Genomic DNA, 25050 nt, shown 5'->3' on the forward strand with positions numbered 1-25050 from the left:
CTGCTGCTAGTCCAGGCCCTTACCTCGTCTAGAAGTAAACTGCTTTCACCTGTCTTCACATGGGGGTTCCACCCTCCGGAGGGGTGAGCGGTACAAACACTGGACACTGTTGCTTTAAATTGTTCAGAGGTTGGGAATTCACTGTATTTGTAAAGGATGGCGACAGAAGAGGTCAGTGTATCAGAGCTTGTGGTCCTGCCGGAGCAGAGTGTGTCCCCTTAGGTCTGGTCAGGGATCCTTCACCTGCATGAGAGGACTCTAAGTGAACTTGAGGTTCAACCAAGTGGCTGTAACAGGGCTCTCCCCCCAAGTGCAGAAGTCTCTGCTGTAACCCACCCGCCCTCCTCTCCTGGGCTTCTGGGGCTTGAAATTCCACCATTTAGAGCAGTGGTTCTCAACCTGGGCTGCACATTAGAATCACCCGGGAATCTTTTTAAAAATCCTGATTTCTGGGCGTCATCCTCCAGAAATTCTGTTTCTTTGTTATGGGGTGGGGCCACAACATTAGTAACAAAGAAACAATTTCCGGAGGATGAGGCCCAGAAATCAGGATTTTAAAAAGATTCCCAGGTGATTCTAATGTGCAGCCAAGGTTGAGAACCACTGGTTTAGAGCCTTGAAGGCTGATTGGTCTTTAAGAGGTTCCAATTAGCATAAGAATTCTTTTACTATACTTAACAGCTTATATTTTTTAAAAAAAGTAGGGTTCTGTGTTGGGGGTCACAAAGACAAGTTCCTTGGACTCTAGTATTGTTGTCCATAGACATGAGCGGTAAGAGGCCTGGTAGAATCAAATGTGATGCGTGGAAAAGGGCTATGAGAGTGTAACCTGGACAGACAGCTGAGAAGAGACTGGGGCTGGGGCGGGGGTCAGGGAAGAAGAAGAGGTGGCTGCACCTGGAGCTCAGAGCATGGCGTCTGACCCCAGGAAGCTTGACAATAGGGGCTCACAGGCAGGTTGACTGGCCTCATGTTTTGGTCCAGGATCTGACCAGTTGTGACCTTGAAAGCCACTTGGATTGCTTTAACCTCCAGCCACCTGTGTCTGGGAGTGTAAAGCAAGTGGTTAATGGCACCAGATGGTTAATGATCTCAGATGTCCCCTACCCACTGCCTAAAGGGGGGAAAAGCCCCCTGGAGGAATAATCAAGGAAACTGCTTTCCAAGTTGCAATTAATTGTGTATGCAGGGAAGCTCATCCTCCGCCAGTGGGTCTGTAGAGAAAGGAGAAATTAAGGGAGGAGGAGGAGCTGTGGTGGAGAGGGAGTTCTGCACAGTCTCCATAAGGTTATTGAAGGCAGATACAGAGCTCATACTCAACACCAGAGATCTGGGCCGGGAGCAGCCCTAAGGCTCATGTCATGCTGTGGCTGAGGACCTGACTTCTGTCAAAAACTGTGCCTGTGGGTAGGTCTGACAATCCGACCTTGAACTTCGAAGTTGCACAGGATCTATTCTTAGGTTGCTTTTCAGCATTTCTTTTACCCGCTATGGCTTGAGCCAACTATGCCTCCCGTCATCTCTCCTTGGAGCACCCCCACGTGGCTGTCCCATCATTTCCCTCCTCTCCCTTCTCTCTCCTCCAGCCAGTGAGACCTGCAACGACTTCCACCCGATGTTCTTCACCCACGACAGATCCTTCGAGGAGTTCTTCTGCATCTGCATCCAGCTCCTGAACAAGACCTGGAAGGAGATGAGGGCGACCTCCGAAGACTTCAACAAGGTAAGGGGAACCGGAAGCAGAGGCAGCACCTCGTCCCCCAAGGAGCCGCACTTTGCAGGGCCCCTGGGCCGTGTGTGGAAGGCAGTGGGCTGTTGGGAGAATGGGGACGACTGGATTTCAGGTCGCTTTGAGAAAGGGGGAAGGAAGACATGAGGCTCTTGGTGATGCCGTCCTCTCTGGGGATGAGCTTTGAGCAGCTGTGTTCCTTTGGGCTTACTAAGCTGAAGCCAGCAGCAGAGGTGCTTTTGTGAAAAATAATGTTAAGATGATCTTACGTCTCTTCCGTGACATGACTCTGGAATGCCTTGTCATTGCGAGATCTATCGGAAAACGCCTCCCTCCACCTGTGCAGGTGGCGGACCTGGAGATGATGAGGTCAGGAAGGCGGCTTGGTCCAGGGCGCTGGGTTTCATTGTGGATTGTGGATGTGTTGAGACAATTTGCCCTTGACTGTTAAATTGCAAGATCTCCTTAAGAGAGTTGCGTAAGTCTATATTGAATATCTTTTGGTTTAGAGAACGCATTTGGTTCACTGATGGAAGAGTCCTTTGGTTTTCTGTAAGAGAGTGAATTTCATGTTTCTTTCTGTTGGGTGGAGAGAAGAGTGTTGAACAACTTAGAGGAACATGTGGACTTTTCAAGATAAACAAAAGCTTTATCCTGAGGTAAAGGCCTTATAACAATGATAACATGGCTCATAAATGATGTTGGGTGCAGGTATATTTCAGCCTTTAATTATTCTAATTTGCTACTGTGTCGTCAGCCTCATCGCCCACGCCCACTCGCCTGGTCCTGGGGGCATAACTCTCTAAAAATAAGGGTCTGATCTCATCAGCATCCTGGGGCCTTGTGCTTGGGGCACAACGTAAGGTCTGCACTGCAGCTCTACTTGATCTCTGGTTGGCCTCTGCCTCCCACCACCTTTTCTCTGAATATACATCCCCTCTCTCCCACCGCAGTTCTGGTTTGTGGCATCTGGAACTGATGCAGGTTGAAAAGAAAAAGAAAGAAACCAGGAAAAGGAAAAAGACACCCTTCCCTAAGCCGCGGTCAGGCTCCAGCCTGTCTCCATCAGCACAATGATCTTACCTGCGGCTATAGCAGACGCCTGCGGTCCATCTCGGTCATCCCAGGCCATTGGTTTAGTTCACTGACATGGGCCCCAGTGGCGCCCTTCTGTGGCGAGCACTGATCTGGAAGCTGCAGCTTAGAGCCGCCAGGGGTGTGAGCAGCTGTGCCCACAGACAGGCACAGTCAGGAAGAGACATGGAGGGGAGCCCAGGATTTCCTTTGTGATTATAACTGCAGCCTCCCAAGTGTACCTCACTTGATCATGAAAGATTTTGCAATTCAGGTGCAAATCATCCCTGGGAGGGAGGGGGGGAGGGAAGGAAGGAGGGAGAGGCAAGGCGGTCTGACAGTAAGTTCAATCAAGCCAAAGAAATAAGGAGAGTTAAAACTACGGTCTTTGAAATTGCTGGGGCCGCTTCGCCCTGGATCAGTTCAACTCTTCATGTTCTGCGGTGTTGCTGGAAACCATCCGGTCTCTAGCACTTCTGTGCCAGGACCACCCTCTCCCCCAGGAGAAGGGGATCTCAGACTGCCATGTTCCAGCACCACGGGTCCATCTGCCTTCTGAGATTCCCTGGAATTACAGAAGTCTGCATTTTTGTAAGTGATAACACTACAGACCTTATTGTTGCTGATCTATGCGCAGATAAGATGTACGGAAAACATTACCAAATTCCTGCAGAGGAATGGCTCAAGGGGTTGAGCTCTTAGACACCTAACTCCTGTAGAACTTGAGGCTTTTGACAGGAATGCACTGTTAGTAAAGGAAACCGAGGCATGGCCTGGAAGAGGTGAGAGGCCGGACCAGGGAGCTGCGCAGGGCTCCCGGGTCCGTGTGGTTCCCTGCGGCCATGTGCTCCGTTTGGTGGCAGTGACATCCTGCCTGCTCAGGGTAAGACGACAGCAAACCCTGCCATCGCTCCGACACTTCTTTCGGGATTAACACGTGACCAGAGGCTTTCTTCAGCAGCTGCAGGGCCAGGCTTCAGGTAGTTTCTTACTGTGGCCTGCGCCACCGGCCTGGTCAGAAGTGATCGAATGTAGGAACACATGTGGGCTTGGTGTTACTGGTTCGATGGAAGGTTTTTCTTGTTTCCTAAGATTGTCTAAATCTGAGCTGAGAAATACCGGGAAGCAGCTCAAGGTGAGACAGCATTCCTTCTGAACTTTCCCGGGCAGCGTCTCAGGCTCTGGCCACTTTGTCAGGCAGCATGGATGGCAGCTTTCAGCGTCCACCTGAAACCTGGGGCTGCCTTCTTTAGCTCATGTCTGGAGAAGCAGCAGCCCTCAATCCAAAGTTTAATTTTCCCAACAAACAAGACAAGATCCCAGCAGATGCAGGAATCTCTTCGACAGCCACCCTGGAAGGGGACAGGAGTTGTGGGTTTCAAGCACTTGGTAGTCAGTGCCCCAGTGAGAAGTGGGTGCGGAGAAGCAGCTGTCTTTCTGTCCTAGGACTGGGGAAGCACCAGGTAGGATTTTTTAAAAATTTATGTAAGAGAAGTAGAATTACAGAGGGATTCAAATATTTATGCTTTAAAAGTCTTTTCTTTCAATTCTCAGTAGAGCGTTCTCTGCAGAATAATCCATTGATTCGGGCCATTGGGTTTGTAGTCTACGTTTTTTGCCTTTTGTTTCTGATATTTGAAAGCACACATTAGTCACTGTTCTGGGCATCAGAGGGGAGGTGAACTGCAGCTGGACCCTGGCGCACATGTGGCCCCGTAATCCTGGATGGAGGCCCTGGTTTTGAGCAGGGCAGGAGGGGCATGCAGCGATGTGGGTACTTTAGGTACAGGAATCTCACTGGCAGATTCTGTCCCTGACTCTGCTCCCTTTAAAAAGCCTAACAAGAGTCTACACGTCAAACTCTATATCTGTGCGTAGCAGTTTCTCAATCTTGCCTGGGCATTGGAACCACCAGGGAAGGGGGAGGTGAAAGCCTGGTAGCCCCGTGCCCACTCACTCCACATACCACTCTCTGGGTGGAGCCACAAAGATCATTGAAGATTGTTCTAAAGGTGGATTTGGTCACTAAAGGTGCATTGTGTCCGTAGGGTCACCATCAGTTGATACACATAACATGTTACCACCAACTGGCAGGGATTGCTGGCATTGATGAAGTAAGATGCTCATGGGTCTGCAAGGCCCATGTAAAAATCCTGGCTCTGCTACTCGGGAGTATGCCTACAATAAAAAGTTGAATGAATATATGTATATGTATATGTATATGTATATGTATATGTATATGTATAGTAGATCCCAGTCTCCCATTGCCCTCTTTTATGGTGGCATGGTAGTAAATTGAAGTAATAAGTGTAAAAATTCTTTGAGGAAGTAAAATGCATTTATAAAGTGTTATTTTTGTATGTGATAAGATCGATTCTGTCTTAAAAAGGAGTAAATTGCTCTTTTTCTTTAACACGTTTTTATTGAGTTTATCGGGGTAGCATTGGTTAATAGGTTGTGTACGTTTCAGGAGCAGGATTCTGTAACAGCCATCTGTATACAGTACTGTGTGTTCACCAGCCCACGTCAAGTCTCCTGGCATTTATCCCCCCATACCCTCTCCCACCTGCCCCACCCTGCTTTCCCTCTGGTCATCATATACTGTTGTGTGTCCGTGAGCTTTTTTTAAATTGCATTTTTCAAAATAAGACATTTTTTGGCCATTATGGTTTTGTTTTTTTTAAAAAAAAGGAAAGCTGTGTGTACCCCAAATGAAGTTCTTAACTGAATAAGGTAGCTCGTTTAACTTCAGCAGAAATCGTGCTGAAGCTGGAAATTTCACGGATTCTGGTGGTGTCATCGTCCACCACAACTCCATTAGGCCCCTTGGTTTTCCACGTGACCAGCACGGGTGGGTAACCTGATCGTGGATCCACCCTCTCGCTCTCCTGAGGGCTGGTGGCAGCTAACACCCTTCAGCAGTTACCTAGCTGCCCAGACTTCTCCCGGGATGGCTGAGCCTTCCAGGGGCCGTTGGAACATTTGTTCATGGCATTGGTGTTACTTTAGATTAGGGGAGGGGAAACCTTGTTTCTGCCAAGGGCCATTTAGATATTTATAACATCATTTGAGGGCCATACAAAATTATCAGCTTAAACATTAGCTGCTATATTTGGTCACACATTTAATTAACTGATCCCTAATGCCTTGGCAGGGCCAGACCAAATGATTTCAAGGGCCTTATACAGCCCTCGAGACAGACATTCCCCACCCTAGGTGTAGATGCTAGCAAAATCAGCATCAAAAGCCAAGAACCAATGAGTTTGCTCTGCTTTCCAAGGACCAAGTGGAAGAAACCAATGATTTGAAAAACGTAGTCACTCTGGCACAAAAGCACGAATTTAAACCGTCACCCAGCAACACAGTAAGCAAAGCACAGCCTGATGGAGATTAGACGCTCAGGCGCGCAGATAAGAAACCATTCCTTCCCATAGGAGAGCCTGGGCCCTGGAGGCCCCGGCCCCAGACAAAGCCGCAGCTGCCCTGGGAGGCTGTGGGCTTCGTGGAGTCAGTGGAGAAATCCTCTGTCAGGAAGGACGAGGGAGCAGCACGGAGGAGGCATCCTGAAAAGTCCCAGGGAGATTGTCCATGGAGCAGAGCCACCATCTAGTCACATCTAGTGGTGATGGGCAGTGTAAAAAAGGGATTGTTTGGTCCAGCCGGTGTGGCTCAGTGTTTGAGTGCTGACCTATGAACAGGAGGTCAGGGTTCAATTCCTGGTCAAGACACATGCCCGGGTTGTGGGGTCGATCTCCAGTATGGGGTGTGCAGGAGGCAGCTGATCAATATTTCTCTCATCATTGATGTTTCTGTCTCTCTCTCCCTCTTCCTTCCTTTCTGAAATCAATAAAAATATATTTAAGAAAAAAGGAAAAGGGATTATTTGAAACCTTAAAGGTAGCGATCACATGAGTAAAAAAGGGAATATATTTGCTGCCACACTGCCTCCAGCTTCCTGACTGTCTGTGTGTGGATTTCAGGGGCAATTACTTATTCAGGAGCCCCCTTCCTAGGCTGGGCCTGCTCAGCTTCATGCGATGCACACACTGTTGGTTAGCCGAGCTGGCTCAGGGAATGAAAGGTGGTCTGTAACCCTCCACATGAATAAACATGAACCCCATTTGCATGAGGCAGGTGACTGTAAAATATCTCAGAGCCAGTTGTGAAAGGAGGCTTTGTGCATGGTCGCCCAGGGGATGCCAGGAGGACTCAGCGTGGCTTCTCTTCATTAGAATTCCACCGAGCGCTGCTGTTATTGATCTGAACGGAGCCTGGCGTGGCTAATAAAGTAGGTGTACGTCGTAATTGAAACATTAATATTTAAGGAGAGGAGTCTGTTCAGGGGCCCTAATGGCATGGAGGTGCTGTCCGTTTCTCAGCTGCTGAGCTGTGGATGAGTATCCGTTCAGCAAAAAAACAGCAGGCGTTGTGTTGCGCAGAGGTCTTTAGTTTGGCACAAAGAAAATCGAACCTCCTCCTGGAGCAAATGCATCATCTGAATAGATTTATTTTCCCTTTGATGTGTCTGTGGGAGAGTTAGCAGATGGTTTTGTGTGTGTGAGTGAGTGTGTGTGTGTATGCTTTTAAACTCTTCAGTGACCGGAGTGCCACCATTTTTCATGGGATTGGCCTCTTTCAGTTGGACAGTAGTCAAAGCCGCCCTTCTCTGGTCCTTGTCAACATCAACTATGCTTCCTAGCTTATTCTTCCGATTGGCATCTTTTCTCAGACACCCAGTGCGTGCGCTTTCGGAAAAGAAACATACGAACCACAGGTACCTGCTGCCTGACCACACAGGAGGCCGAGAGGGGTGGAGCCTATCACTCAGACTCTGCGTCACCGCTGCCCCCACGCACGAGCTGTGTCAGATGTTTTCCCCTGAAATGTTAACAACGCAGATATCTGGTTATCTGTTTATGCAATGTACATACTGTGTGCTTTACACATGGACAAGAGTAAGTTGGGGGTTTTTTCCTCCTCCAAGAACCAGTTTTCACCACCTGGGGGTACTGTCCGCCTCCCCCATAGAGCATGCCAGGCAGGGAGGGAAGAGCCCAAGCTGTAGCCCAGGGAGTCTGGGCACAGTCCCACTGTGGCCCCTCCCAGCAGTGTGACCCTGAGCATGTCCGTTAGCTGCCAAGTTCCTTCTCATCTGTCCGCTGGTAACAGTAATAATAACAACAACAAAAAGAGTAATAATAATGACAGTAGGTCCTAGAGCAGGGGTGGGCAAACTTTTTGACTCGAGGGCCACAGCGGGTTCTTAAACTGGACCGGAGGGCCGGAACAAAAGCATGGATGGAGTGTTTGTGTGAACTAATATAAATTCAAAGTAAACATCATTACATAAAAGGGTACGGTCTTTTTTTTCAATAGTTTTATTCATTTCAAATGGGCCGGATCTGGCCTGCGGGCCGTAGTTTGCCCACGGCTGCCCTAGAGTCACTGTGAGGATTAGGCCCTCAAGGGGTAGCTTGGCAAATTGCCTCCCACAAATGAGAGGTGCTGCACTCAACAGATAAACCTAAATTGACCTTTGACCTTGCGATAACATGGAGCTCGTTTGATTTCCCAGGATGGTTCATTCCAATATCTATAAATACAGATTCCTCTAGACTTCTGAACGGGGACCCACTGAACTTGGGTTTGGCTGCAAAGGAGATCTTGAGCACAGTGGGGCCCAATTGCTCAATGAGGAGGAGGTGCCCCTGACAAAAAAGGCAGAGTGAGATGCGTCAGTCCCTCGGCGCAATCGCAGAGCCTCCCGAAACGTGAAAATAATGATGACTCTTGGAATTAACTGCTCTACATAACTGTCATCAGTGACTTCTGAAACTTCTTACCCTTGTATTAACTACACTTTGGGGCACTCTATGAATCTATGAATTGTTAACTGGTTGCTCTGGCCTGAATTCCGTATTCCATTGTGGATTATATGAGGAATTTAATAATGGCACAGAAACCGTTTTAATAGTATACTTCCAATGAAAAGAAAATCACCTACATTTAAGTATGGTACAATGAGGTGGGCATTTTAAATTAAAGAGCAGATTGGAATCAGAGTTGGATAGTCATGAAGAGTAAGATTAGACGGGATCTCATGAAATACAAATCCTCCTTGATTTAAAAGGAAATATTTACCTTGTAATTGCAAAATAAATTACCTTAAAGGGGAGTTGAAAATGCACATCTCTGAAGGGATGTGTTTCTTAAAGTAGAACAGAAGATAAAGGAGCTGTCAAATAGATGTTCCTTCTGCCCACTGAGCTCCCAGAAGGAGATGTACAGAGTACAGTGTCCCCAGTCTCCCCACAGAATTGTAACTTAAAACAGCTACCTCAGCTGACCTATAGACCTGGGAGTATGAGAAGAATTTCTTGGCTTTGGGGGGTTATTTGTTACACAGCACTAGTGTGGCAATAGCTGACTAAGACATCAACTGTGATAGTAACATACTAGTATCTCCCAGCTTTGAAACCCTCCCACTTTTCAAATGTCCTTCAGCACAGGTCTGACCATATCTATTATTCTTGCTTTTAATCTAGCTATGTCCACTGTCTGCCTCATAAAGTTTCATGGTCTTACACAAAGATGTTCAGATTTCTCTTTGATTTGCCTAACGTGCTTTCTCTGCTTCATCTCCACATCTTTGTCCTCACCAGCCCTGAGCTCTGCCTAAACTCACCTGCCCATCATTCCTTGTGTAAGCCATAATACTTTCATATCTTGGGCTTTTGCTCATCCTCATTCCCTCTGCCAGAAATCACTTTCCTGTTGAAATTTGACTTTAGGATTTTGCACAAATGCCACCTCAGTGAGCTGGTGACCATATTTCACTCAACATGAGATTCTATACCTCTGTCCCTTTCAGTATGGAATTCAAATTTCCTTTTGGGAAATATCTAGTTTAGTAGTAGTTTATTTACCAGTCTCTCTCTCCAAATTAAGTCAACATATCATTGGAAGCAAGAACCATAGCTTTAAATCTTAATGTCCTCCAGGTGTTGTTTTTTTGTTTTGTTTTTGTTTTTGGTGGTTACTTGTTCAATTACTTTGGGTTGAATGGCCAATGGATACATGGCCATAAATGTTCAATTCTCCCATTTTTTAAAATGGTCCCAGCCAATAAGCTGAGTTAATTTGCACCATTCTAGTATGGATGGTCACCGCTGGTCAGTTGCCAGAGACCGTGAGTACTAAGTGTTCTGCAGTTCCATAGAACAGAGCATGTTCTTGCCCAGATGCCAAGAGACCTTATTGAGAAGCACTTCTAGACCCTTCATTCCACATCTCTTCTTCAGATGTCAAAACTTTGAGGGAGTTACAAGATGATTTTGCCATTCATTTCTGAATAAAGATGACAGTAGTGATTATTTTTTCACATGTGCAGCTTTATATAAAGTGAATGGAAAGCTTCAAAGACATTGAACATTTGCACAATAAACTGAGGCGGAGCATGGTTGGAGCCCTGAGTTTAAAAAAGAAAAATCCCTTTGTTTCAGGTTTTCACTCTCATTTGGTATACCTCTCTGAGGCCTGCTTAACCCACTTCCCCGGGCACGTGGGGAGTCCTCTGTGTCCACACTAGTCGTGCTTTCTGTTGCCAGGCCTGCGGGGAACTAATGTCACTAATGGGCTTGTCCCTTCGTGGATGGCTGTCGAGGGACCTTCCCGTGCAGAGGACACACGTCCTTCCCGAAGCCCATCCTGTTTAGGTGACGCCGTCTCCTCCCATTCACCAAAATCTCTTGCATTTTACCTTCACCTCCCAACGTTCTCTTAAGCTAGAAAAACTATTGCTTTCCCCAAGAAGGTCCTCAGGGTAAGAAGACTTGATTCCCAACCACCTTATGTTTTAGGTGCCGGCGGCCACCCACCCCCTGGAATGCGGTCCTGCTTCCTTATTTCTCCTTCTCGTATCTGCTTGCGTGGCTGGGCTGCATCCGAGGGTCTGGCAGATGGCATTTTGCTGCTTGAGCTACTGCAGAAGTAAATGTCATTGGCACATGATGGCAGATTTCCATTCTGTGAACACAGGGCATGGGATTCTGTCCGAGAGCTCCAGGCCAGTGTGTGTTTTTCAGGCAGCAGCAGAAAGGGTAAGAACCGTGCCTCACAGATGCTGTTTCTAATAAAATGCTCCAGTGGCAGTAAAAGGTCCGTATGAAATGGAGATGCCGGTGGCCTCAAGCGTGTTGGAAACGGCTGCTTGGCTTGTCTCATTGTGGTTGGGCCACCAGGCCTGCTGGATGTTGCTCCAGACCTCAGCTAAGCAGACGCTGGCCGGTCAGGGATGGAGAGTTGATTTTGAAATGTTTTGGACAGATAATATTCAGGTATCAGAAAAATATGGCTGTGAATAAAAGTACTAGCATTGACGGTTTTTCAACGCAATTTACCAGAATATTGTATTCATTAAATTTGCAGGTAATAAAACCCTTTAGAACAGAGTTGGGTAAGGATGGAGACCCACCTGAAGCTGCCGGACATCCCAGCCTGGCTCCCACCCCCTCACCCCCTCAACCTCACTCCCTAACCCCCTACCCCTGCTCCCTCACTCCACCCACCTCCCCACTCTCCACCCCCTCCCATGGCTGAGGAATCAAGAGGAGGGTTTGGAAATTTGCAAAGGAAAAATAAGTTCAGTTAATAAGTTCAACGAGTCAAGAGCATCGACCTTGGACCCACAGCGTGGGGTCCGAACCCCAGCTCCCAGCTTTCCTTGCTGGTGACCTTGGGTAAATGGATGTCCTTGCCCTGTTTCTCAGTGTCTTCCTTGGTGAGATGTGGCGCTTGACGTAGTAGTTGTGAGGGTTAAATGAGCCAATATTAGACTGGTCATATGAAATGGCCAATATCTGACCACTTCTGAATTGCAACATTTTAAGATTCTTTGGGTTTATCCTAATATACGTAAAACACTTGGGCCGTTTCCCTGAGGGAAGGGTCAGGAGGGTTCAGCACTCCCGACCAGGCGGGGAGGCTCCGCCCCAGCTGACCACAAGACCCTGGGTGGCTCTCCTACCTGTGCACTCATCACCCCCCTTTTTAGACAGAGGTGTCCCCCGTGTACCTGAAGCAGATTCCTTCTGCGCTCTGTATTCTCTGCCTTCTCCTCTGCTCTGGGATTCAATCAGTTACCCCTCCTAATCTTTACAGCATCAGTCTCGTCCCCTTGGGTGCTGTCTTCTCACCAGCATGTAAATGTACTCAAATCCCCTGCACTTTAAATATATTTGTATTGATTTCAGAGAGGAATGGAGAGTGAGAAAAAGATAGAAACATCAATGATGAGAGAGAATCACTGGTTGCTTCCTGTGCACCCCACACTGGGATTGGCATGTGCCCCAACCTGGGATCCAGCAGTGACCTCCTGGTTCGTAGGCTGAGTGGATCCAGCAGTGACCTCCTGGTTCGTAGGCACTGGCTCAACCACTGAGCCACGCCAGCTGGACAGATCTCCTGCATTTTAAAAAACACATAAATAACTGCTCCTCAGTCATCTACCCATCCCTCCCAGCCAGCTTTTCTCAAACAGTTGCCTCTGCTTCTCACCTCTTCTCATTTCCCATTAGCTTATTAATCTATTATGACCCGTCTTCTGCCCTCAATGTAAATATGGCAAAGTCATAAATATGACTCTAAATAGCACTAAATTACGTTGTCAATACTTGAAAACCACTTTAGCCACAAAAGCCACTGATTTTGACAAAGTCAAGAACGACCTTGGGTGGACATGTTTTAATCGCTACCGTATTTTCCCTCTTGGCAGGACTTGACCCCATTGGCCACTCTCTTAAAAAACAATCTTACTGTGGCTTTGGAAATGAACACACACACAGACACATACATGATATGCTATATATAAAGGGAAGAAATAAAGTAATTGTCCTTGTTCCAGTTACTAGTGCTATCCTATATAATAAAACGGTAATATGCAAATAGACCCTAACGGCAGAATGACCAGAACGACTGGTCACTATGACACACACTGACCGCCAGGGGGCAGATGCTCAATGCAGGAGCTGCCCCCTGGTGGTCAGTGTGCTCCCACAGCGGGAGCTCCACTCAGCCACAAGCCAGGCTGACGGCTACGAGCATAGCAGCAGTGGCGGGAGCCTCTCCCACTTCCGAGGCAGCACTAAGGATGTCTGACTAATGGCTTAGGCCCATGAGAGGGCGCAGGCAAGGCTGAGGGACCCCCTCTCCCCCAAGTGCACAAATTTTCATGCACCGGGCCTCTAGATTTTAGAATAAAATTTCAAAAGATACCTACAAATATAACCAAACTAAAGAAGAGAAACAAACTCCAACATGCACTGATACCTATTTTGAATACTTGAAAACCTCTCTTGCCACAAAAGACATGATTTCTAAGAGGCAAGTGGAAATGGGGAGGGGTTGTTAAGTTATTCTAATTAAAGAGTAGAAAGAAGTCCCATTGTTATAAATCTCTGCTCTGAAGGAAAAGATAGACATCCCAAAATTTATAAAAACAAATCTTTTATTTCTCACATCTTTATGCTATTGACATCCTCCCTCCTCCCCACTGTTTCTTCTCTTCAGGCTGAGAAAGTTACCCAAATCTCGCCTATCTGTAAAAGTGCTTTTTTTCACCACTTGTTTCTCTTTCAATTTATTATTCAATGTCTTTCCGTCCCTGCTCTGCCAAAGACTCTAGGACAGAACGCCATCTCCACACACCCACCTCGCTCACACTGTGGGCTGCCATCATCAGCACATCCACCCACTGACCTGCTTTATTTATCCGCGCTCACCTCCTGAGGGCGGAGTCTGAGGCTCTTCCCAGGGCTCATCCTGCTTCATCCGCCTGGAGCGGCTCCTGCCCCGCCCGTGCTTCCTGGGATCCTCTCCATGTCCCGACTCGGAGACACTACGCTACACCACCTTCACCGACCCCTCCAGCTTAGGTATTTCCCGAGGACATCTCCTTGTTTCTCTCCTCCACCTCCTCCTGCCCCTCACTCTCACTCCCCGTCAGTCATCCTTCAGCGCTGGGAGTGACAGGACAGCCCACCTCATCTCCTAGCCTGGGAACTTTGGAGTGATCCCCCGCCCCTCTTCTCCAGGCAGGTCCCAAGTCCTATGCATCCACCAAGTAGGAGACAGGTCATCTGGCTTTGATTGCTATGACCCTGTCTCCTGCTGCCTCCGTCTCTTATGTGGACTGTGTTTGTCTTTGCATTGTTCTCCCTGAATGTGGACTGGACGCACCTCGACGTTGTCTTCCCGTCGCTGCCAGAAACGCCATTCTAAGAACACATCTGTACTCGAGAATCCCTGGCTTCCTCTTCGCAGCATGATAACAAAAGTTCCACATCCTGTTGCCAACCACCATTCCAAACAAATGCCTATAGCATCCTGCACCCTCCCCCCGCCCCCCACCAACCTGTAATTCATCACAGCGATGGCGCCCGAGTGTGCTTTGTGCATCCAAGTCTCCTCCTTCCTCACGGTCCCCCAGCAGGGAAGACCCTCTGCCTTTTCTGTTGAAATCCTGCCCCCCCGTTTAAGGCCCAGCTCACGGCCCTGTGGAGCCCATGCAGAGGCTCAGAATTAATTATTTCCCCTGAGTACACCTTTCCCTCTCCTGTAGCATTTCACATATTCAGGTGTGCGTTGGGTTTGAAAACTTCTTTTAGCCAATTAGCTGACTCCACACAGCTCTCTGGCACCTCCTGCCTTGAGACAATGACGTAGCCGTTCCCCGGGCTCCGGTACCCAAATGTCTGAGACCCACTGGGGGTTCTTGGCTTCGCACAGGAAAGAATTCAGATCAGAGCCAGCGAACAGGTCAAAGCGGGAGTGGGTTTATTAGTGAGGCGGAGAGCGGGCCGCTCCACAGACAGAGCAGCCCCGTCCGTCAGTGAGCTTGGTGTCCGAGATGGAGGTTTATTGAGCCAGGGGCAGGGCATTCAGTGAGGGGGAGGAATTCTCAGGATTTGTCCAGGAAAGGATGGAGATTTCTGGGAAGTGCCTCCTGAGCTGTGTCATGTCTGTATGTGGGCTTTCTGTTTGGGACGGTGGTGCGGGGTGTGCCGTCAGTATGCGAATGTGTTACAGTGAGTCTGATGAGGCTGGGGTGGCTGTGCGGTGAAATCAGTCGCCATGTGGATGGAGCTGGTCTCCTGCTGGTTCTAAGCCATCAGTCCGTGGGGGTTGGTCTCACCATCGCCTTGGCCGTCCTTGTAGCCCTCAGGGCTGTCTCAGCAATGCTGCGGAGTCCTGGCCGTCCTCACGTAGTCACGGACCTGCATTCACTCTCGGCTCAACTCCTGAGAACAAAGACAAATCATCGACCTAGGGCGCCTACGAAAGAAATTGTATGCTCAACAAATTGGTGCTCAACAAATGCTACCTGGATTGCATTTCCATCCAGCCATTCATGGGGGAGAAAGACATGATAATGTGCCTTTTTCTCCAATGCTTTAAAAGGAAAAGGCAATTCTAGAACAAATTTTGCAAGCTATAGGATGAATTGAGTGCCTAAGTGAAGAACATTGTGTAGCTAAGATGTAACAGGAGTAGGAGTGATTCTTTAGCGTGACAATTTCTTTTAGGACCAGGGAAAAAAAACTTTTTCAGACATTCCCAGGGGAGAAGGAAAAGGAATGTGTGTCTGTGCCCTAAAAGCACCTTTGCGTTTAGGTTCTGATGGTGTTTGCTGCCTGACAGAGGCCTGTTGGTTTTTCATGCTGATGTGTGGCTCCGGCACAGACCAGAGGCTGAGATGCTCTCAAACACATTCACGTCCCACCCCGGCTGGGAGGAGTCTGGGAGACCAGCCTCCTGGTGGCGGGAGCCCTCCCCCCTCCCTCACCGGCCCGTGTTCACATGGGGCTGCAGCCCTGGCCATGCTCCTGCAGAGACGAGAAGCAGAGACGAGAGGCAGAGTTGTCATTCACACTGACATTAAAGGGCCCCTGGCCACCACTTTGCTGGAAGAAACCTTGACATTTCAGTACAATTTAGAGAAATTTGGGGGGACAGAGTTCCTGTTGGGAAGTTCACCTGCAATTGATGACCTCATTTACAAAGCCTCGAGCTCCAACGCAGCTATTTAGAATCACAGATAGTCTGGCAAGAACAAGAAAGGTTTGCATATAGATGTTCCTTTTACTGTTATTTATAGCAGCAGGAAAATGGAAAATAACCCCATAATTCAGCAATAAGGATATGATAAATTAACATCTGGGCACATTTATTTATATGTTACATTTTTTTCAGCTATTCAAAGTGGCATTTGTGAATAGTATCTAAATGTAAGAAAACAGTTTTATATTATGTTAAATGTGGGGATGGAGGATGCAAAATCATATCTTAACTAAGTAAGAAATGCAAACTGAGAAGGTTTTGACCTTAAATTTGAATGATTTTAAAGAATTTCTTCTGCATGATGTGATTAATTACTTTTTCCCCCTCTTTTATTATTGTTTTTAAAATATATATTTTTATTGATTTTAAAAAGGAATGGAGAGGGAGAGAGAGAGAGATAGAAACATCAGTGATGAGAGAGAATCATTGGTTGGCTGCCTCCTGCACGCCCCCTACTGGGGATCAAGCCAGCAACCCGGGCATGTGCCCTGACAGAGAATGTAACTGTGCCCTCCTGGTTCATAGGTCGATGCTCAACCACTGAGCCACACTAGCCGGGCATCTTTTATTATTTTTTAATGTTACACATTCTCTCCACTGAACATGTGTGTTCTTACAGTCATATTTTAAAAAACAACAACTTTAGAATAAGGGGGTGCAGAACCGTCAGCTGGCTCCAGATGAGATCTGATTGGCAGCCCTGGTTTAGAGGGAATTCTTTGACCTCAACACCTGGTGTTATAAATGTCCCTGGTTGGTTTATTCCTTCTTCCTTGAAATAAAGCCTGGGTCTCAGCCAGCTCGCTAGCCTAACCAGCACCCTGCATCTTCAGCCTGCACTTGATTGGCACTAAGATCAAAAGCGCCCGAGGCTCCATTTGAGGAAGACTCACGAACTGGAAGAAGTTCTGAGCGGATGTGACATTCTTACAAAGAAGAGCCAGGTGGCAGCGGAGTTGACCCCGCACTGCACGGCCTGTAGAGTGGGTTTCCGAGGGGAGCTTTCCAGAGTGCTTCCAGCTCCGCATCTTCTCTCCCTGCCCGGGTGGCAGGAGTGGAGAAGGAAGGCATGGGAAGAAACACGAAGTGAGTCACTGAGATGTTCTCAGAGATAGCCCCGCGGATCCCCCATCCATGATGCTGGGTAGAAAGGCGGGAGGTGCCCAGGAGGCTTCTGTGACTTCCCTGTGTAAGGGCTGGCAAGAAGATGGCCTGTTCTTGGCTAAGGTGTCAGAGGCACTAGAGACGCTGTTCCTGGACTGTGTTAGTAACTCTGACCGAGGAGTCGCGGTATCGGGGATGCCTCTGGAAAGATCATTATGAAAGAATGTGGCACCTGCAGTGGCAAACATGGTGTGGGATAGTTCAAAGGAGGAACCACACAGAGGAAGGACCCCACTTAGGAGGGTTTCATGTATGAGGCTCAGGTGAGCAGACAGAGTTGACGGGAAAAGACATACCATGTAATGACCACAGGGAGAGAAAACTTAGTATGTGGAGCTTTGTTACTTTCAAGATATTAAGGCTATATTCCTGGGTTCCCAAGACCTGAAAGAATCTTGGGATTGTGACGTTCCTAGACGTTGGTTGAATGAATGGAGCCAATTCTTTACTTCCAAAATGGACTTTTATGGTGAAATATGTTCTTTTCAGTGTATGTGCAGAACAGCTAAGATGTCTTAACAGACAGTAATTTCCACATATGTAAGCAACCCTGTGTGGTCAGGGTTGTTTGAAATATTTGCTTCAGGTGCTCATGCGTGTCACTGGGTTGAGAGGATTGTAGGGTGCCCTGTGGACATCAGGGTCAGGATGGCCTTGGGATGACTCTGAGAGTGAGCATTTTGCATGTCAATGAATTGGTTATTGCCCTCTGGGGGCCAATTTTTATGTATAGAATCAAATTAACTCCTTCCTCCAGCACTGACTTAATGATGCAGGCAAGTGGTGAGCAATAAAATACAATTATATTTTGTCTTAATGTAATTGCTGCACAAATTAGGTTGCAACACTGGTTCTTTGTGAGAGTCAGGAATAACCTGTCAATATCATTTGCCTGGGGGCCAGGATCCCCTCTCAAAGCTCCCTTTAATTGGAGGCAGAATGTAGACCAGCTGGGAGTGGTCTGGCTGGGACAAGCTGGTGATACTGGAGGACTGAGTCTGAGAACGCCCGCCCCGTGGGGCAGCGCTGGTGCACCAGGACTGGGCGCACTCTGCGTTGGCCTTCCCAGAGAGGCTCTGGTTGCTGCTGAGAGTCACTGAAACTCTGGGCGCGGAGTTGTGATGTGACTGATTTCCAACAAAGCCAGCTTTCCACAGGGCTCGCCCTAGAATTCCCTGTGGTAACCCCTCGGTCCACTGTGTGGCTGCACCTTGAGGTTCCATATCTGGCTGCGTACAGACCTCTTGGATCCCTTTCTAAGCCCTCAAACAACTTCTGCCTTACCCACCCCCTTTCACATCGCAGAACATGGCCTCCTTGGAGCTGACTGCCTACATCTCTAGAACGTTCCTCTTCCTCCCTCCTGACCTGGGCAAACTGTACCTACTCACCTTTTTGACCTTCATGGCTTCCCTCTTTCTCAGAAACCCTCCACTCTCCCCCCTCATCCTGGCACCCTCCTGTCCTGGCACCCCCTGTCCCGGCGCAGTGCTCGCCCTACTGTCAGCGGAGACCAGCACATGTGAGCTCTCTGTGAATCTGTAAGCAGAAAGAGTAGAGGAAGTAAAGGCATCAAGAGTTAACCATTTGATGAAACAGATTTCATCTCTACCAGCTGCCATGAAGTTGGTTCTCTGATTGAGAATATCAGAAACTCTATTTTCTTCTCAAAAGGTAGACCGTTTGCATGTGAAGTGGATGTGTGTTGCAGAATTCGGAGAGTTTATGACGCATATCATGTCTGAAAACCAAGAAGAATGTGAGGTGGCCCAGACCCGCCCCGTTCCCTAACGGTGAAGAACCTCTGCCCCACTGGCACCACCCACGACTCTCCGACCATCGGCCCCGTGTTGTTTTGCCACCGTCGCTAGAGGACATGCTTGGCAGGGCTGAGAGCTTGGGCACTTTCATATTTCCTTTGGCATGCGTTTTCCTCAGCCGCCATCCTGGAATGCATTGCCATGGTATATTTGGAAAATCCGAGCTGGCAAGATGATAAGCTTTCCAAGTCTCACTGCTGATTCCTCCAAAGGAGCTCAGTACCAGGGGGGCCTTGAAGCAAGCCTGGCTCTGTCCTCTGTGATCTTCTCGGGCCAGCCCGTTCCACTTGGTCAAGTCCATCAGTCCTCAGGGACTGCCGACCTTGACTCTCCCAGCCTAGGAATGCAAACGGTGGTCCCCTGTCAGAGGTCATGCTCTGGAAGAGGGACGACATGCATGGGCTGGACATCTGTTTATAGATGGCTCTGCGTTTCGTCGAACTGGCTTTATTTCAGTGTTTAGAGCAGCCGTGGGCAAACTACGGCCTGCGGGCTGGATCGGCCCGTTTGAAATGAATAAAACTATTGAAAAAAAAGACGGTACCCTTTTATGTAATGATGTTTACTTTGAATTTATATTAGTTCACATGAACACTCCATCCATGCTTTTGTTCCGGCCCTCCAGTCCAGTTCAAGAACCCATTGTGGCCCTCGAGTCAAAAAGTTTGCCCACCCCTGGTTTAGAGGTTTTGTTTAGGGAGATAAAGTTCTTCATAGTAATACCTCGTAAATATGAGTTACAAACTATAGCTCAGCTATGGGGACAATATCACCTGCCCCGGACTCCTTGCCTGTAAGGGCTCTGAGGCCCTGGTGTAGGATAGCTAAGTTTGAACCCAGTGTCCACCACTTACTGGATGGTGACTGTAGTCATACTACTTAGTGTCATGGGTCTTAGGTTCCCTTTTAGGAAAATGGGCACTTTTATGGTATTGACCTACTGTGAGTACTGCATATGCATTTGCTGTTATTTCTCACACTCTCCCTCTAAAGCCAGGGCTATATACACAGCACCTAGCGTCCTGGGACCTACAGGTAAAGTGATGTTATAACAGGCTTTGTAAGTTCTGCTTCTGATCACCTCATGAGGGTGAGAAAAAGAGAAGCAGCTATGTGTGTATGGGGATTTTTCTACGGAATATTATAATGATGACCTCCCCTTGGAGATAAAAAGGTATGTAAAAGTTATCTCTACCATATTTAGTTGAGGTTTTGCACATGTTCTGGTTTTAAAATGCACCATGTAAAAAAAATAATATAGCCCAGTCAGTGTGGCTCAGTGATTGAGCATCAACCGATGAACTAGGAAGGCTCGGTTCGATTCCTGCTCAGGGCACATGCCTGGGTTGCCGGCTTCATCCCCAGTAGGGGGCGTGCAGGAGGCAACCAATCAATGATTCTGTCTCATCATTGATGTTCCTATCTCTCCCTCTCTCTTCTTCTCTGAAATCAATAAAAATTTATTTTAAAAAATAACTATATCCTGTTCAGCCCCACTGACTAGAAAATAACTCTCCAATGTATCTTGAATAAATGAAGCCATTGGACTGAGCCAATAGTCCCCACTCTTCTGACCTATTAGGACGGAGTTCCTGCTTCTGCCCTCACACCCCTGGGAGATATGGTCTGTTTGTGTTAGATGGGCAGAAGTGAGGTCTGCCCGCCTAACCCACCTTGGCACATATGGCTGGGATGAGGGGGCGGCATGCCTTAAGAAGGTTAAGATGTAGCTGGAGGTGAGCCGTCTGCCATACACACCCCACGTGTTTGGGCTTTTCTCACGGCCAGTCATCTCCCTTTTAAGAATGAAACAACCAAAAAGATGGGGCTCCATGTAGTCATGTCATACACTAAGGGGGTCATCACCATCACATTCTTGCCAGCGATGAGCAGGCCTCCTGATGAAAGGTTTCCCAGAGACTGGAAGTGATCTGTTTGGGACCAGGGGTGGGCGAATGGAAGGATTTTCTCTAAGTGCCACCTCTCTGTAACACAGGAAATAGAACCCCACCCAGCCCCTTTCAGATGCTCAGGATAAATGCTCTTCATTTTAGGTCAGGCCTATAGGTACAAGAAGGAGAATGTAGACACTAGTTCAGAAATCATTCTGCAACAGTGGTTATATTTTTTGATCCTAAACCACAAATCATCTAACAGAATTCTTTGTTGGTTTGTGAATTTATTTAAGAAGTATTACCAAAGTATATGAATTTGGTAAACATTTAATCATGTTCATGGAAAGGAGGAGAATTTAATTAACTTGAATCTGCCCCGAGAAAATGCAGGGCCTGCCCAGAAGAGAGCTGAGAGTGCAGGCTCTGTGTGGGACGGAACGGAAAGAGATTTCTCCCAGTTTTGATTCCAATGTCTGGGGCCATGATTTCTCCGGGGGTTTCCAGGTAGCCGATGCTGTGGTTTCCTTACGTGTAGATGGCACGTCGTTAAATCTGAACGTGGTCAGAAGCTTGAGGATTCGCACCCATCGTACGTTTTGAGCATCCGGAGGGCAGGCCCACTAGCTTCATGCCAGTTCTTGGAGGCTTGACCAACAGTAGGTCAGGCCTCCACCAAGTCGGGGCAGGCTGCCCTCTGGCTGAGGCTCATTGGCTGCTCTCTGAGCTTGTGCGGGCTCTTTTCACTGCCGTCTGGGGGGTAGCACACCCAGTCTGTGACCTCAGTACCACCACGAGCCAGGGTTCCACCGGGCATTCCCGGGAAGATTCTCCAAAGCCCGGAGCTCTTTGGTATAATGTGACCCATCTGCAAACGCAGATGAAGCTGCTTGCTTGTCAGAACTTCCACCGTGACTAGCAAGCTTTTGAACAGATGAGGAGGTGGCTCAGCCTTCTTTGCCACTTGCCATTCTCAATCCCTGCAGAATTGAGGGCTTCCGGCAGGCCCAGCTGTGAGTTTACCACCCTCTGAGCCCCTCCTGGGTCTGACCAGGCCAGGCGGCTATTCATTGCTCAGTGGTGCCCCCTGCTGTGGAAGAGAGAGTAGCAGCTCATCCAGAGCCTTAGGTGACATTAACTCTGGTCATGCAATCAGGAGAATTGGAAGCAGCAGGGAGGAGTCTGAGGGCTGCCTGTTATCTGAGGAAAGTCCCCGGGAGACCCCAGGGTTCCGGGCGCCTTGGTGAGATGCTCATGCAGAGAAGAAGAGGTGCCTGAAGACTGTGCTTGCAAATCTTCCACAAACTTCCTGGTGTAATTGCTTCATTGCAAAGATTTGCTAGGAACCACGGCAGCGCCCTTTGAGAAATGCCATCGCAAACTTTTATTTGGGGGCTTTCAGGGCTGTTGGATGACAAATATATTAAAAGGTACCCCACCCCTTTTTAGGTGAACTTGCAATGAGTTTTCAGCAAGAGTGGAGGCATGGGAAGGGTGTTTATTTACATCCTGAGGAGGAATCAGAGTGTGGATCCTCCGGGGGCACCCTGCTGGGAGGCACTCTTGCGTGCATGCATTTCTGGGCACGTGGGCACACCCGGTGTGCATGTGCTGTGTGTACACAGCGGGGCAGTTACGTGATATTTTTGAACAAAAACTGCACATAAAGAGAAGGAGGGAAAAAGCAAACTCACAATCAAACGAAAGTAGGGAGACGGGGAGAGATGAGATTGCAGTTGATTATGGGTCTGGCAGCAGATGCTCTACACGAATCCAACTCGCTGCAGCCAGTCTGTTTCCATGGCAACGGAATCAGTAATTATTGAGCCCCGGCGCTCTCCCCTCCTTTTTCCCAACAAGGTGGAGGCTGATGAATATGAACTATCGCCAGCCCATCCATCGCCAGCTTTCTTTCTTCTTCTTCTTCCTCTGTTTTCTTCTTTTAGTTCTTTATTAAGAAAAGTGAGGGTATGGAGGCATACCAACGGGAGGGTCTATATGTTTATTAATGAAAGGCATTAGGCATGAACGTTGAAGTGAAGTTATATTTTTCTCTTGTGATACTATAAAAGCTCTTCCTCGAAAAGACGATGATCTCTGAAGATGTTAAATAAATGAGCAGGAGTTTCCCTGAAATGGAGGCTGCCTTTGATTGGCCGATCTCTCCGCCATTCCTGCCAATCGGAGCACCCCCGGGCTCCAGCTCCATAAACATAAGCAAAGCCCCATGCTAGTCCTCCTGGACTTGGAGTGTGTGCCACCCGAAGGTGTGCGGCGAGTCTCCATTCACATGGCTCAACTGGAAACCTGTTCCACGAGCAAGCCGACTCGGGAACCAGCTGGCGGTCCGGCGCGGCGCTGCAGCCGGAGCTCCAGTGTAGCTTTGTCCTATTGTCTGCTGAGAAGACGTTGAACCGGAGCAAGCCCGCAGGAGCAGGCGTGCTGTGGTCCCGGGGTGTGGGCGCGCCTGTGTTGCACAGGCTGCGTGCATTGCTGCGGGGGGGGGACGAGGGGGGGGACTGAATTTGCGGTTGACCGTGCATTACACTCAGACATTGGTTGTCTTGTTGGGGTCAGTGTGAGGAGTGGAGCGTTGCTTTATCTCCCTGGGCACTGATCCATTGCACAGAAGATGCTTTAGAACTGGGATAATAGGAGTCATTGCAGGGAAGGGAGAGGGAGAGGTGGCACGGAGCCCAGCCGGAGCTGCTGCTGTGGGGCTGGTGTTTGCATTGCGAAGGGAGCTGCTGTGACAATGGCCTGGCACGCTCTCCTCGCCCCCAGCTGCAGCCCACAGCTCTTCTGTGTGCGCTGCTGCTCCGGCTCAGGAGTGTGAGCTGCGCGAGGTGGTGCCCCTTTCTTTCTTCACAGAGCCAGTCTCAGATTGAAATATGTTCTCTCTCTTAAAAAAAAGAAAAGAAAAGAAAAGGATTGCAAAGATGAGTTGTGCATTCAGACAAATTTTAGCTGTAAAAAATCACGCTTTGAGATGACTCTGTTTTGCATCCTTTTAAACCTCTGAAAACCAGAGAGGCTTTGCAAAGTTATATTTGGCGACTGGCTCTCTGCCAGGGGGATGGATGCTCTGAGCATGGCTCTGCTCCCTGGGGGTTCGTTTTCTGACAGTGGTGATGAAATTTTTAATTTTTGGGGTAGAAGCAGGAAGAATCAGACATCGGGTTGTAAACAGGCAACGGAGGGGCAGCGTGTAGAAGGAGAAAGTCTGCCTTCAGGGACCCTTCTGGCCGCAAACTTAGAAATAGATGTGTCCAGACCGAAGCCAAGCGCAGCCTGGGGTTCCGGAGGAGCCGCAAGCCCTCGCAAGCCCTGGCACAGCCCGGGAGAGGGAGGATCACCTTCCGTCCGGGCCCAGGGAGTGGGGGCTGAGCCCGGAACCCCCTCTGCCCAGGAGCCTCTTCCAGGGTCCGCCTGCTGCTTTTTTATTTGTATGTGGTTTCCCATCTTCTGTGCCAGGACTGTGTCTTCTATTTACAGTCCGCTTGGGTTCAAATAACAGAGAGGAAAAGAGAAAGAAGCATTTTCGTCCGGTTTATAAATAAATGCCCGTGAAATAGTTGTACAGGGCATCGTATTGGCATGTCCTTTAAAACAACGTCCTTTGGACAGAAGAGAGTGTGACGGGTCTTCGTGTGGCCGGGGTGGAATTGCCGGGCCCTCAGTAGGACCAGAGGAGTGGGCAGAGACAAAAGAGGCGCCTGGGAGAGACTCTAGGCTGTGACCAGCCAGGAGTGGGCTGGTGTCACAGGAGAGGGGGAGCGTTTCCCGTCTGTGGGTGACAGCATCCAGCACAGGGGGAACCTGTGCCTGGACCAGGCAGGGACTGACTGTCAGCTGGGGGCCTGTCTTGAGAGCGGGCCATCCTCTGATGCCCAGGGGTTCGGGATGCTGTGCTAAGGGAGAGCCCCACGCGCCTGCCAGCGAGGGTGTGCAGGCAAGCGCTCCTGGCGCGCCTCACCCTCAGCGCCCCTCGGGCGGGCGCAGGCGGAGGGGGCCTGGCTCTCCTGGGTGTGCCTTCAGGGACAGTCATCTCATCAGAATGTACCTCCATCCTTCTGTGCTCTCTCCTCTCCCAGTGGTGTCACTTTACTGGCACCTGTTGGCAAGAAGGAGACAAGAAACAGCCTTTTATGGAAGCAGTAAAAATGTGAAAAAAAATTGAGAGTGATTATTAACCTATTTTGGATCGTGGCAGTCCAAGAATTTGAAAGGTAGGAAACTCTCCCCCGGCCTCCGC

At 48.7% G+C, this 25050-nt stretch overlaps 1 protein-coding gene across 1 annotated transcript in view; it reads left to right on the forward strand.

Moving 5' to 3' along the window:
- Positions 1-25050, forward strand: part of ELMO1 (engulfment and cell motility 1) — a 396326-nt gene that overhangs the window by 278181 nt on the left and 93095 nt on the right. The window contains exon 16 of the mRNA XM_015559688.1: positions 1587-1723. Coding sequence (XP_015415174.1) covers positions 1587-1723 — 137 coding nt within the window. The remainder of the gene's footprint in view (positions 1-1586; positions 1724-25050) is intronic.

Source organism: Myotis davidii, unplaced genomic scaffold, assembly GCF_000327345.1.
Source record: "Myotis davidii unplaced genomic scaffold, ASM32734v1 scaffold573, whole genome shotgun sequence".
In the NCBI taxonomy this organism is placed as follows: domain Eukaryota; kingdom Metazoa; phylum Chordata; class Mammalia; order Chiroptera; family Vespertilionidae; genus Myotis; species Myotis davidii.